Genomic DNA, 13,287 nt, shown 5'->3' with positions numbered 1-13,287 from the left:
GGGAGAGCGGTGAGTTGCGGGAGTGAGCAGGGAGGAGCGGAGGGAAGAGAGTGAGAGAGAGATCTCCCCCCCATTCCTCCCCGCTCTTCCCCGCCGAATCTTTAGAGATGAGCGGGCAGGTACTCGCATAAGGCACTACTCGCTTGAGTAGTTTGCTTAGCGAGTATGCTCGCTCATCTCTAGTTGTAAACAGTTTGAGGTTCCAAGTACTTTGGAGGAGTTAGCAATCGCTTGTCATGTATCTTACCCGGTGGAAACAGCTTTCCACTTTTATGCACAGGTCTCAGGCAGGTGTCACCTAATAAAAAAAAAAACCAAAGCAGTATAAAGCAAGGTTTATGTACTAGAAGAGCAAAACAGAAGTGTGAACACAGAAGTGAAATGCTTACCACAGTCCCTTGGCAGCGCCAACAGTTCAGCTGCTTTTCTGCAGATACTTGAGATTGTCTGGAAACAAAAGGCAGACAATTAATCTTTCCAACTTCCCAAACTTTTGAATGCAAGGTCTAATAAGTCATTCTAAAGCTGTGCATACACCCCAGACCCCGTCAGCCGAACACTTGATTGGCTGACAGCTATTCCTTCGGGCTGAGGGCAGAGTCGAATGACTGCTATATATTAGATCAGGTGTGTACAACTTAGCAGTAGGTAGGGGCGCAAAATAAAGATCGGCAAACCTCTTGGGGCCGCAGATAGGTTTTTAGCGACTCACCTGGTAAGTAAGCCACTAAAAACCTATTCTATGGTTTAATGGTTAAACCATTTTAAAACCACAGGATGCTCTGTCTGCTAGCGAATAGATATGATCATGGACCTCAGTTGGTTCAAGCTGCCATTTAGACACAGAATACGTATACAATTTTTTTTTCTTTTTTTAGAAAAAAAATTATTGTGGACACTACTGCACTATATATACTTAAGACCCTAAGGGTGGGTTCACACGAGCGTGTTTTTGTGCATACTTAGGTGCGTACATACGTGTGCACCTAGGTACGAGCAAAAACACGCGTGAACACAGCTGAGTGCCTGTTGTCAATGGAGCCGCGGCTGCTGTCAGCGGCTCCTTTGAAAACAATGCTCTGCCGGCCCCCTGCATTCTTTTTCAGGGAAGAGCTTTACATATAAGCCCTTCCATAAAAAAAAGAAAGATTTTATTGTGAAAAAAAAAAAAATGTATATTAATATATGCGGCAGATGTTTCATTCATCCCCACTAGTTAAAAGAATTCTCTGCTGCTGCATCTGCCACATCTGTGACAGATGCAGCAGAGGAATTCTTCAATTCTCTACCGCAGCTGTCACACGTCAGCTGCGGTAGAGGATTCTGCTGCCGGCAATTGATTTCATGGAAGGGCTTTAAATATAAGCCCTTCCCTGAAAATCAAGTAAAAGTGGTTTAAAAAAAAACAAAAAATAGATACTCAGCATGCTTCAGCTGCCAGGGCACAGCCGCGTCTTCTCCTGCTGTCCCCTGCACTGTGGTGCTGATCTATCAGCAGGTGGGGATTTTAAATCCCAGGCTGCTGAAAGAGCTAAATGTGATTGGCTGAGGTGCTCAGCCAATCACAGGCAGCTCTTCCTGAATGAATGATGGGTGAGAGCTGCCTGTGATTGGCTGAGCACCTGAGCACTTTTACTTGATTTTATATTTTTATATTTAAAGCCCTTCCCTGAAATTGCCGGCAGCAGAATCCTCTACCGCAGCTGACATGTATGACAGCTGCGGTAGAGAATTAAAGAATTCCTCTGCTGCATTTATCAAAGATGTGGCAGATGCAGCAGCAGAGAATTCTTTTAACTAGTGGGGATGAAGGAAACATCTGCTGCATGCGGCAGATGTGTTCCTCATCCCCACGGGGGTCATGGCAGCAGTGGACAGGTAGGTAGGTATATATATATATATATTTTTTTTTATTGTTTAAATTTTTTTTTTTTTTTTTTTTTTTACACTTTAATGCAGGGGTGCCAGCAGAGCATTGTTTTCAATGGAGCCGCCGGCAGCAGCCGCGGCTCCATTGATACAGTGTGTGCATTCCAAATGGTGCACGCATGTCCTATCTTTGCAGGCACACGCCTGTAAAGCACGGACATGTGCATGCACCATAGGGAATGCAATGTTGCAAATACAAGCATGTTTTTGTGCGTGCGTATGCACGCACAAAAACACGCTTGTGTGAAGCCACTCTAAGAAAAAGCCCGAGTAGAATCACATAAAACTTTGTATCCTACAATGCGCACTTACTACAGCATAAACACGGCTCCAAATACTGTAGGACAGGTTGAAAGATTCTGCCGAATAGCCACTCCGGGGACTTACAAGACCTTCCCTGACAGTCATGTGATCAGCTGCGCAATGTGGCGGGTAGCATGCACGGGAAGAAATCGCAGCATGCTCCATTTTCCTGCAGATCTCCCGCACAAACGTCTCCCATTGAAGCCAATGGAAGCCGTCCATATCCGCAGCACAGCCGCAGCTGTTTTTGTGCTGTGCCGCGGATACGCGGGAAAGGAGTTTAAAAAAAAAAAGGTGTGCACGGAGCATGCCGAGCACATCTGCCAGTCTGAAGACAGAAGATCCGGAGACCTGCAGCGTCCAGACAGGTGAGTATAATAATATTTTCCTCCACATGTCCTCGGGTGCGCAGGGATTCTGCTGCGGGAATTCATCAGTGGAATCTCTGCGTGCAAGTGGACATTAGGCTTTATAGTGGGAATTGCCTGCTAGCGCCAGGAACCAGTAGTAGAGAGGTTAGGCTTAGAAGGGGGACTGAGGAGAAGAATAACGGTAGAGGAGGAGCGGGAGACACGCAAGGAAGAAAGATAGAAGGGAGGAAAAAAATAAAATAAAAAAGGGGGGTGGCGTAGGGGGTAAGGGAGTGGGAGCAGAGAGTTTGGTCATCCCACTTGAAAACCTGGTTGGGGAGTCAAGAGTTCTCATTGCCCATAAAGGATTATATTCCTGCGAGTTTTTGAACTCTATCCAATAATGCTACGTTTTTGAGAACTTATCCTGGGTGTCTTTAATAGAGGCTGTAAGGTCCTCCATCTCCATCGTCTCACAGGCGACTAGACTCTTGACATTACAGTCATGTCATAGTCCACGGGCCGCGAGAAATCTACATTGTGCAGGCCAACTTTAGATGGTCATTCACCTGCGCTGTAATTGGTGGATTCAGTTACTTCTCATCTAATGTATAACGGTAACCTTACTCCTATCTAACAGTAGGCAAAATTAAATTTACAGGTTTTTTTGTATATACAGCCAACAATTGTAAAGTACTAAACAACATGAGAAGTTCCAATTATATACTGTGTTTCCCCGAAAATATGACATCCCTGAAAATAAGACCTAGTAGAGGTTTTGCTGAAGTACTGAATATAAGGCCTCCTCTGAAAGGAAGACCAACCTCTGTCTCTTTTGTGTGAGTCTGCTGTGATGAGCTCCCCCTGGTGGCTGGAAGCTGCAATACTGTCCCTGCTGTACAAGTGGTCCAGGAACTGCTGTGGGTGATCGTTACAGTCTCCAGACAGTGTGTGGGAGCCAGGTACTTTACAGCCTTTATTTTTTGTGGCCCTGTGTGGGTCAGGCAACCAGTGTGTCACTTTGATTCTTCAGGGGGTGATTGTTACAGTATCCAGACAGTGTGTACATGGAAATAATGGTAGTAACAACAAACTCTTGATAGGATTCACAGTCTGTCTGGTTATGCTGGTTTGTGATGACAACTACTGTACAGTACATAATAAATGTGCATTTTTTTTGTTCAACAATAAACGTGAATTCTTCTTCATGAAAAACTAAGACATCCCCTGAAAATAAGACCCAGTGCATATTTGGGAGTAAAAATTAATATAAGACACTGTCTTATTTTTGGGTAAACAGGGTAATTTAATTGTATTAATTGAATTATTATATTGTAATGTGGAAGACAGAGTAATGAAGAATATGAACTCTTAATTACTCACAGAGTTAGGGTCTGCAGCAATTTGAACAATTCTCTTGTCAGATCCCGAATTGTACCAGTCTTGGACTTGAATGTAGTATAAGCTAAGGTCAACAGCTGCATCTTTTCCCGCAGCAAGAACCATTTCCCTAGAATGAAAAGTTATTATAGGTCTTTGCAAATTAGAAATTAAATTATACATGGTAACCATAGTAAGTGAACAGTATTTTCCCGTGTGTAATAAATGTGAAAAGTGTATATAACATAATTGTCCAAGTTCTTACCCCTCTTCTTGTGAATCTAGCAGAAGTAAGGAGCTTCCATCTCGAAGGCCTAACATTTTGAGGGTTTTGCTCATATCTTCCATGGCAAAAACACTCCAGCCCTCACTGGTTTCTGTGGAAGGGGAGCACAATAACGACTCTTTTGTTGGGCTACCAGCTAATGTCTGTTGCAGGTCTCTCAACTGAAAGTTTGAAGGGAAAACTTGCTCGCTTTCTGAATATCTCTGTGAGCAACCATTGCTTTCAGTTTTACATGGACGCATGATTTTTAGAAGAAGAGGAGCACAGTCAGGTCCACTCTGCACATACAGACCTCCAACCTGCATTGCAAATAAACGGAATTTTTAGTACATTTACAAGGGAGTATAGTAATCACAGGTATATAACCTACCACTATAAAGTGGATATTGAAGCGTACCTGAGTTTTCATCAAGTTTTCTAAAATATAACAGTTACTCCCTAATTACTCGTGTGAAGGTAGCTTCTTCCCCGATTGCTAAGGAAATGTCCCTGTGTGCTTGTTGCTACAGAAGCTTTGTACCTAACGACAGACAGTGGATTGCAGAGAAGCTGGAAGGGAAACCCCCTAGTGGCAGCTATTTCAAACGTGATTTAGTGGTAAAACAAAATTTTGACTGCATGTATATCACAAAAGTGAGGAGGCCAACACAAGTTATTAGATGAGCATAAGTTGTCAGAAAAAGTCAACAACTAATCTTAAAGGGGCACAAACTTTTCAAAGCAGGCTATACTGTACATCTAGATCAAATTAGATTTGCATTCTAGGGAGAATAGTCAAGAATAAAGGCCCATTTAGACACAACGATTATCGCAAAAGATGTCTTTTGAGCGACTTTTGGGCGATAATCGTTGTGTCATTTACAGAGCAAGATGATCGCTCAAACGTTGAGCGATCACTTTGCGCTCCAAGCGGGGGATGCAGAAGACAAGCGAGGCATCCAGCTGTTCCCCGCTCTGAGTGCCCAGCTGTTATACAGCCGAGCGCTCTGAGCGGAAGATGCAGCAGACAAGTGAGGTGGCCCCGCTTGTCTTCTGCATCCAGCTGTTCCCCGCTCTGAGTGCCCAGCCAGTTATACAGCCGAGCACTCCGGGCTGAGGATGCAGAAGACAAACGGGGTGTCCCCGCTTGTCTTCTGCATCCAGCTGCTCTCTGCTCAGAGTGCCCGTCTGTTATACAACCGAACGCTTCGAGTGGACCGCTCTGTTCTTCATACCCAGCCTGTCATCAGGGAGCAGGATACAGCTGAAACAATAGTATCAGCTGTATCCCGCTGTGAATCCCTGATAAGGCTCATTGTTGTCTTTCAGCATGCTGAAAACAAACAATGCAGAACACAGTCCAGAAGACAAATTGGCAAAAGCAGAGATGCAGGAGTGAAATCCATGAAACGTCCAAAAGCAAACAAGTGTTTGGGAAAAGTAAGAGCAGCACAGAAAGCTGCATATGGTGAACTAGTTTCCTGAGATGACTATGAAAGCAAAGGTGTGGGGAGTTTGACTGCTGGATCTGTGATCAAGTGAAATTTTAAGTTAAGCCTTACCTGCTTTCCATCCCAAACAAATATATCACATCCATCATGGACCCCAACACTCAAAAGATTCTGCTCAGCATCTACAACATGATAAAACATAAAAAGAATAAGGTTTACATAAAAGAAAAAAATGTAACTGTATGCTGGTGTTTGCACAATTCTTGTCAGATACACTTTCACAGAGGAAGTTAGCTAAGGAAATCACAGGGGAAATACTGAGAATTGTGAAGATAAACTGATTGGCTCTCAAGGAAATGTGTATGCGAAAAAGATTGAGGCGGAAAATGTTAAAATACTCCAAAAACTGAACTACAGTATGACAGTGCAAATAAATGTAGGCAAGATGCCTGAACTGATGCTACTAGATTGACTGGTTGTCTTAGGGCTCATGTCCACAGGCAGTTTTTCAACGCATATTACACGTGTGATGCATTGCCGCGTGATACGTGGTGACTGGAGTCCATAAAAGTCAATGGACTTTCATTGATCCATGCACAGGTGCGAGTAAACAATGTGTGTAGATACATGTGAGAAATCGAACGCGGCATGCTCTATTTCACTATTATATTATACTTTTGTATGGGCAGCTGCCCATGTGAAATACATTTTTTATGGGCGGCGGATCATACACAACCCCGTTATGAAACAGAATTAAACAAAAAAAAGACACATTGCGCATGACCGTATGATACATGGGCATGAGCAGTACACTCGCTGCCCATACATGGTCACTTCCAGCATCACAAACACTGGTAAAACACTGTGGCAACACTTGCAGCATTTTATCGGTATGCCCGTGGACATGAGGCCTTATGGAGAATACATTTAAAGTATATAAAGACGAAAGCCCTGACTGACTGACTCGCCACTAATTCTGCAACTTCCTGATGTCGTAGAAACATGAAATGTGGCAGGAGTATTGATTATGCCATAAATAGGAAAAGTTAATGGGTCCCAACTCGATTATTCAATTCTAAGCTCAAAAGAATTAGCGTCCATATTTTACGTACAAAGTCTAATTCTCTCACTTCCCGATGTCGTAGAAATTTGAAATTTGGCACGAGAATTGATTATGCCATATATAGGAAAAGCTAATGGGTCCCAACTCGATTATTCAATTCAAAACGCAAAAGAATTAGCGTCCAAATTTTACGTATGAAATCTAATTCTCTCACTTCCTGATGTCATTTTATATAAAGGAAACGTCGCATGGTTACCTCCATGTGGTGTTTCCTGGGTAACGCAGAGAACTATGCAAAATGGTGAACATGTTTTTTTCCTCGGTATCTCTAAAGTAACCACGGCTTCATAAGATTTTCTGTGTGAACACCAGATAAACACCAGTACCAAATTAACTCGGGCGAAGCCGGGTATATTAGCTAGTAGGTTTATAAACAAGTGCAATAACACAACCTGGAGACACACTGTACATCCTCTCAAATATGTAGCCTGATTGACATTACAAAGCATTCTCTATTATAGCCTACTGTAAAATGTTATCCATGATACGGTCCGATTTCAGAAAATTCAGAAATTTCTAACACTCACCACATAGGTCCTGGAAGATATGCAGCCCTGCAGGAAGAAGCTTCGCAATACTCAGGAAACGTCCTACTGATGGATCCAAAAGCTGTAACAAATGCCAATATAGGAGAAAAAAGAAAACAAAATACATTATTAATATTTTACATACCCACATATTATTATGTATGTGCAGTAATATGTACATTTGTTGGCCAGCTGCCTTCTTATGAACCTCACCCTAGTATGAATGTATGAAAACATTTTTATCCTGAGGCCAGAAACTGTGAGCTGTTACAATAGGTGGACACACCGTAGTATTTTACTGGCGATCCATACATAATAGACTTATTAAAAGGGAATGAATGGATCAGAAAACATACTACTGATAGTATATTGGTTTGCCAGGTGCCTTGTCTGATTTTGAAAGAGTTTCCCTGCAAACTTTGCCCACAGTCTGTAAACACAATTCAGGGGAACCAGACAAAATCCTGTCTATATGGTCAAGTAAAAAGTAAGCTGATAATTGTTTTATACAGTAATATACAACAAAAACCAAGTGAAGAATGCACAAAATCCACAAGGAAAAAAAAACAAGATAAGAAGGAAGACAGAATTTAAAATGTAGACAATTTATCATAAAGAAGAAGGTAAAGTTTAAGGACAATATCACCTGGAAAACAGTTTGTCTCAAGTCGCCCACAGTCCCTCGTCGGTCCACACTGACTTCAAGAGTAGCATCTTCTAGGGAAGTCACTGGATGTAGAGCACCATTATCCAAATGGTAACGAGATGATAAGTGGAGGCGTAGGTTCATGCAATTGGCTTTCCTGTCAGACTCCAATCTAAATGGATAGAAAAGGTTACCAAGTACACATCACTTTATATGCAATTTGACTTTGTAGGAAAGCAAGAAAAAAAATTTATTACATTTCCTTTTCAGTTCTAAGGCAGCATTCACACTGCGTTATTAACTATGCCGTGTGGTTACAACAGGGGGTTCAGTAACAGCTATTGTAAAAAGGACTGTGGTGGAACCCCCAAATGAAACCACTCACTGGCATCAGTGAAATGGACAGCATTTCAATGTCCATTTTACAAGGTTTCCATTTGTTTCCTCTATATTTGGAGCATAGAATATTGGGCTAAGGTTTCGTTATATTTGAAGTAAAGAATACCAAGCGGAACCAATGTAAATTGGACACCTAATGCAAGTGAATGGTTCCATTTGGGGGTTCCCTCACCATGTTGTTTTCGGTAGCTGTGACAGAACCCCCTGATGTAATCGCACAACTTAGCAAATATTGCTGTGTGAACACTGTCTGAATCTATTGATAAATTAAATACATCAAACGAAATTGGAGAAACTTTTAGATTAGGTTTTACAAAATATCTGACTGAAAATAATCAGAAGCAGGAGTCTTGAACATCCTGTTCTTCGTTTCTTTCCAGTCCTGCTGTGATAACTCAAAAAACTATGGGGTAAATTTACTAACTAAGCCCCACTCACCCAAATGTTTTGGGACTGCTCTTACTCCTGCGCTGGCCACGTCACTTTTTTTTCTTTTAAGTAGGTTGGTTGTGGCCGCCCCAGGACGGCCGATTTATGCATAATTTACATCACAAACACTGGCATAAATTATGCCAGGGATGTTTGCCTGGTCGGAACTGGCATATATTTCTCTGAAGATGCATGGAGGTTTCGGGGATGCGCTCAATACATGAAAAGGTGTGCAGATAGGTCATAAATAGTTGATCGATCAGGATCCTGAGCAACAGACCACGGCCGGTCAGCTGAGTGGGCACTAGCTGTCAGCGGCACTACACACAGGGGTCGGAGCTTGTAACTGCAGACACAACACCCATTGATTTCAATGAGAGCTGCTGCCGCAGTTACAAGCACCCTTTGACCCCTGTGTGTAGTGCCGCTGACATTGGGCACCTGCTCAGCTGATTGGACGGGATCTCCAGGTGGGGGAACCTCAGCCGATCAACTATTGATGATTAATAGTATTTTGCCTGGAAAACCCCTTTAAAATATGTATTATTTTTGCACAATATTCTATTCAAATAATACCCATGCAAATGATCAGATTGGGAGCAAACCCTTAGAAGGTAGTACTACATGCATATAATTGTAAACTCCGTCTACCAACCTAAACTGTAGAGAATCATTCACAAAAGATAAATCCCCACTAGAGATCCCCCCCCTCGAGCGAGCATTGTCCTTAGCGAGTACTTTCCCGCTCGGAAGAAAAGATTCGGTTCCTGGCGGGGCCGGGGCGGGGGAGAGTGGGAAGGAATGGAGGGGAGATCTCTCTCTCCCCCCTGCTCACTCCCGCAACACACCGCTCACCCGAGCCAGCAGCCGAATCTTTTCTTCCGAGTGGGCAGGTACTCGCTAAGGACAATGCTCGATCGAGTAATTGTCCTTAGCGAGTATGCTCGCTCATCTCTAATCCCCACCAATACTAGTGAAGGCAAATGGAAAGTTGAAAATTGCGACATGCCTTTTCTGCTGAAGCTCCTCATTAACTTGATCCATCTGACGTAGGAGGTATTCAGTGACTCCATACACAGCATTGCCTTTAGCTATAAAGAGATACATTAGTATTACATTTATTACTAGTATGATACTACATGTCAGGGCAACTAACATGTCATAAATAGCATTACCTTCCTTCGGTCTCTTAAGTTGACTTTTGCGGTAAAAGAGCATATACGCACTCTCTTTTCCCTGGAACTGTTTTTCGATGTCCTTTTCCTGGATGCACTGTACTCTGGAGTCATTAAAGTCAAACCAGTGACTAGAACTTCTTTGTTGAGGTGCCATTTTTGCTGTATTATTTGGCTTACAACACTGAGGATCAGTACCATTTACTGAATGCGCTAAGCCCACAAGAGAACCATCTGAACTCAACTGAAAAATGGAGGCATGCTTCTGCAGAAACTGGAAATAATAGATTAAAGCTTAAATTAGTCATTTGCAAATTACAACTTAAGACCCTTTTAGGACCGCTTCACATCTGTGTTTTAGGGCTGCCGGCTCTCTGTTCCGTTTTTGGAACAGAGAAACAGAATTAAAACCCGAAAAAAATGTTCGCATTTCTTCGCGCATTGATTTCAAGGGTTTACAAAACAAGCAACAATTCTTTCAATTTGCTTCTGTCCTGCTAGGATTCAGTTTTTCTACAGGAACAAATAGTGCAGTTTGCAAAAAGTGGATGTGCTGCTGACCGCAATGAAAGTGTATGAGGGATGAACAATCGTATTACCAATCATTCATCCCATACAGACTGCATTGGCCTGTATGTTTGGCACTCATGTAAATGGCTCTCTCCTTGAGCTGGTTATCTGGCTTATATCAAGCCATGTAAAAGTTGTCTTAGGATGCCACTAAAAGAAATATGTCTAGTGGAGTTTTTGCGTTAATTTATACTCAATTTTTGTTAGTGTTCCAAGCCATTTATTTTTCTTTTAAATACAGCTGATCATGTCCAAAATAAATAAGATTAGACTATACTCAGCTGACCGATAGCATCAGGTCTCCAAACTCCTGGCATCATGGCAGCCAGGATATGAGCACTGATGTCAGGAGCGTAGCCCGGCCCATCTATCCAGAAGTCACTGCCAATGCCAGCGCCGGTGGTTAGCTGCGTCCTGGAGCCCCATGAGAAGTGAGTATACCCTCCTTTGTTATTTTAGGCAGGCCCTAAGCTGGAGGACTGGGTTTTGCTTTAATGACAAAACCCCTTTAACCCCTTGAGTGGCACGCCCGGAAAATTTCCGGGACGAGCTCCACTGCTCATAGCAACATAGCCCGGAAGATTTCCGGGCTATGTATCACTATGGGAGCTGCAGAGCACAATGCCACAAGCTGTGACAGTGTGCTCTGCCTGCACTGTCCCACACAGAGCAGTGCAAGGGCTTTGAAAAACCAGCAGAAGATATTGCCGACATGTCAGCAATGTCCTGCTTTGTTTACAAGTTGCCATAGAGACCATCGGCTTGTCAGAAGCAAGCCCATGGTCTCTGTGACAGGGAGAGCTGGTTGTTAGCTGTCAGAGGACAGCTAGGTACTAGCTCTTACAGCAGAGATCAGAGAAAACCTCCGATCTCTGCTGTGTTAACCCTTTACATGCTGCAGTCTATGTGACTGCAGCATGTAAAGGGCTGTCACTGCAGCATGTAAAGGGCTGTCACCATCGAACCCCCGGAATGTGATCAGGGGGTCCTGATGGGTCCCTGTGGAAGTCCCCTAAAGGGACAAAAAAAAAATTTTTTTTTAAATTTAAAAAACAAAAAGTTAAATATTAAAAAAATTAAAAAAACACTTGTCTCCCTTTACTTTGTAAAAAATCAAAAATACAATCACACATGTGGTATCCATGCGTCGTAATGACCCAGAGAAGAAAGTTAATACATTATTTAACCCCTTAATGACATGGCCGCTTTTTTTCTTTTTTCCCCATTTCTTTTTTTCCTTCCCCCTGTTTAAAAAATCACAACTTGTCCCGCAAAAAACAAGCCCTCATATGGCCATGTCAATGGAAAAATGAAAAAGTTATGGCTCTTGAGACGCAACTGCAAAACTAGTTGAAATTCAATGATTAGACCATTTTAAAAAAACCTGCCCTGGTGGGCACGACAGGGTGGTAGGAAACCTGCCACTCAAGGGGTTAAAGCTGTGCTCTGGTTGGCTGCTATTAGCAACAAGGACAGTCTTGCTTAAAAATAAAGGCCCATGGTATTTTGCATTTGCAGGGTGATTCCCAATCCTCCATAAAATGGAAATGGTAAACTGTCACCTCATTCCCATAACATTCTCTACATGGTCATCATTCGATCCAGTCATAAAACCTGCATCAACACATCTAGTGTTGAACTGTATTTCATGGACATGTGAGGTTTTTTTTTTTGCTGTAGCTCTCTCAAAACTGTGGCAAAAAATGTCAGTTCTACATAACGGCTGTGTTCACGGTGCTCTACAAGTACCTCCGCAAGAGAAAGATCAACTGGTCTGAGGATTTTCGAGATTGAATTTACAAACCGTGGAACTATGAGACCCATTATTCTCTATGCATAGAGATTTGTGAAGCACCTTGTAAGCCACAGGGAGAAAAAACAATGTGAAAAGTGTTTATATAACTATTATTACACTTTGTTAATGCAGATACTCTACAAATTGATGTATCTAACCAAAAAAATGCCTATTGTGCCTATACCATGACTGTGTAATAGTTGTACCTTACGGAGGGCTCCATGCTGCTTCCTATAGGCCTTATTCCAGGAAGATCCTGTGTGTTCTTGCAGCTTCTGACTCAGGTGATCCATGGGGACCATTTTATCAATCCCAGCCTAAGGAACAGTAAGATGTTATATCTACGTCTGTTTTTGCGTACATGTTTGTAAGGAATACATACATTATTTATCTTCAGACCCAAAGAAATTTCTAACAATCATGTAAACTGCTTATTTGGGTTATAAATGCAAGGCAAATGGGATATAAAAAAAAAACCAAGGGTCAAAACAGTACAGAAGAAGGGTTACAAATATGTGATCAGGGTCTGCTCCAGGTGAGAGAGCTCTTATTGCTCCTACATACCAAAACATGGTAGAGGTACCTTTATACAGGTCGATAGTCGCCTGTAACCCCTCGTTTAAGTGATTATTCGTGAGGCTATGAGCCGGTGTACACGCGGCTCCCAACAGGGCATGGAGCAAGAAATCACTCAGTTCTCACTAGTCATTCTGTTTGAGCGCGCTGAAAGATTTGAATGACTTCTGTGTACTGTGAATGGAGGCAAACGACCAGCAAAGATCTCGGGTCGCTCCGCCTAGATTACCTAATAGGCCATCACTTGTGTGTAAAAGCACTGGAGCGATAGTCACTGGGACGGCTGTTGGGCAGTTATGAATCTGACATTCGTCCCATGTAAAGGCAATTTAAAGCTTCGACTGGGCAGGAAGAAACAAAAAGGTGGGG

The 13,287-nt window shown here is 42.6% G+C and overlaps 1 protein-coding gene across 1 annotated transcript in view; it reads right to left on the bottom strand.

Annotated features, from left to right (window-relative positions):
* Positions 1-13,287, bottom strand: part of USP40 (ubiquitin specific peptidase 40) — a 62,354-nt gene that overhangs the window by 27,489 nt on the left and 21,578 nt on the right. The window contains exons 10-19 of the mRNA XM_066575709.1: positions 12,549-12,659; positions 9,978-10,251; positions 9,812-9,893; positions 7,975-8,146; positions 7,329-7,410; positions 5,790-5,860; positions 4,228-4,547; positions 3,966-4,092; positions 390-447; positions 248-298 (exon numbers count right to left, since the gene is read on the bottom strand). Coding sequence (XP_066431806.1) covers positions 248-298; positions 390-447; positions 3,966-4,092; positions 4,228-4,547; positions 5,790-5,860; positions 7,329-7,410; positions 7,975-8,146; positions 9,812-9,893; positions 9,978-10,251; positions 12,549-12,659 — 1,348 coding nt within the window. The remainder of the gene's footprint in view (positions 1-247; positions 299-389; positions 448-3,965; positions 4,093-4,227; positions 4,548-5,789; positions 5,861-7,328; positions 7,411-7,974; positions 8,147-9,811; positions 9,894-9,977; positions 10,252-12,548; positions 12,660-13,287) is intronic.

This window comes from Eleutherodactylus coqui, chromosome 8 (genome assembly GCF_035609145.1).
Source record: "Eleutherodactylus coqui strain aEleCoq1 chromosome 8, aEleCoq1.hap1, whole genome shotgun sequence".
NCBI classification, from domain to species: domain Eukaryota; kingdom Metazoa; phylum Chordata; class Amphibia; order Anura; family Eleutherodactylidae; genus Eleutherodactylus; species Eleutherodactylus coqui.
This window is presented reverse-complemented; position numbering and strand designations above follow the sequence as displayed.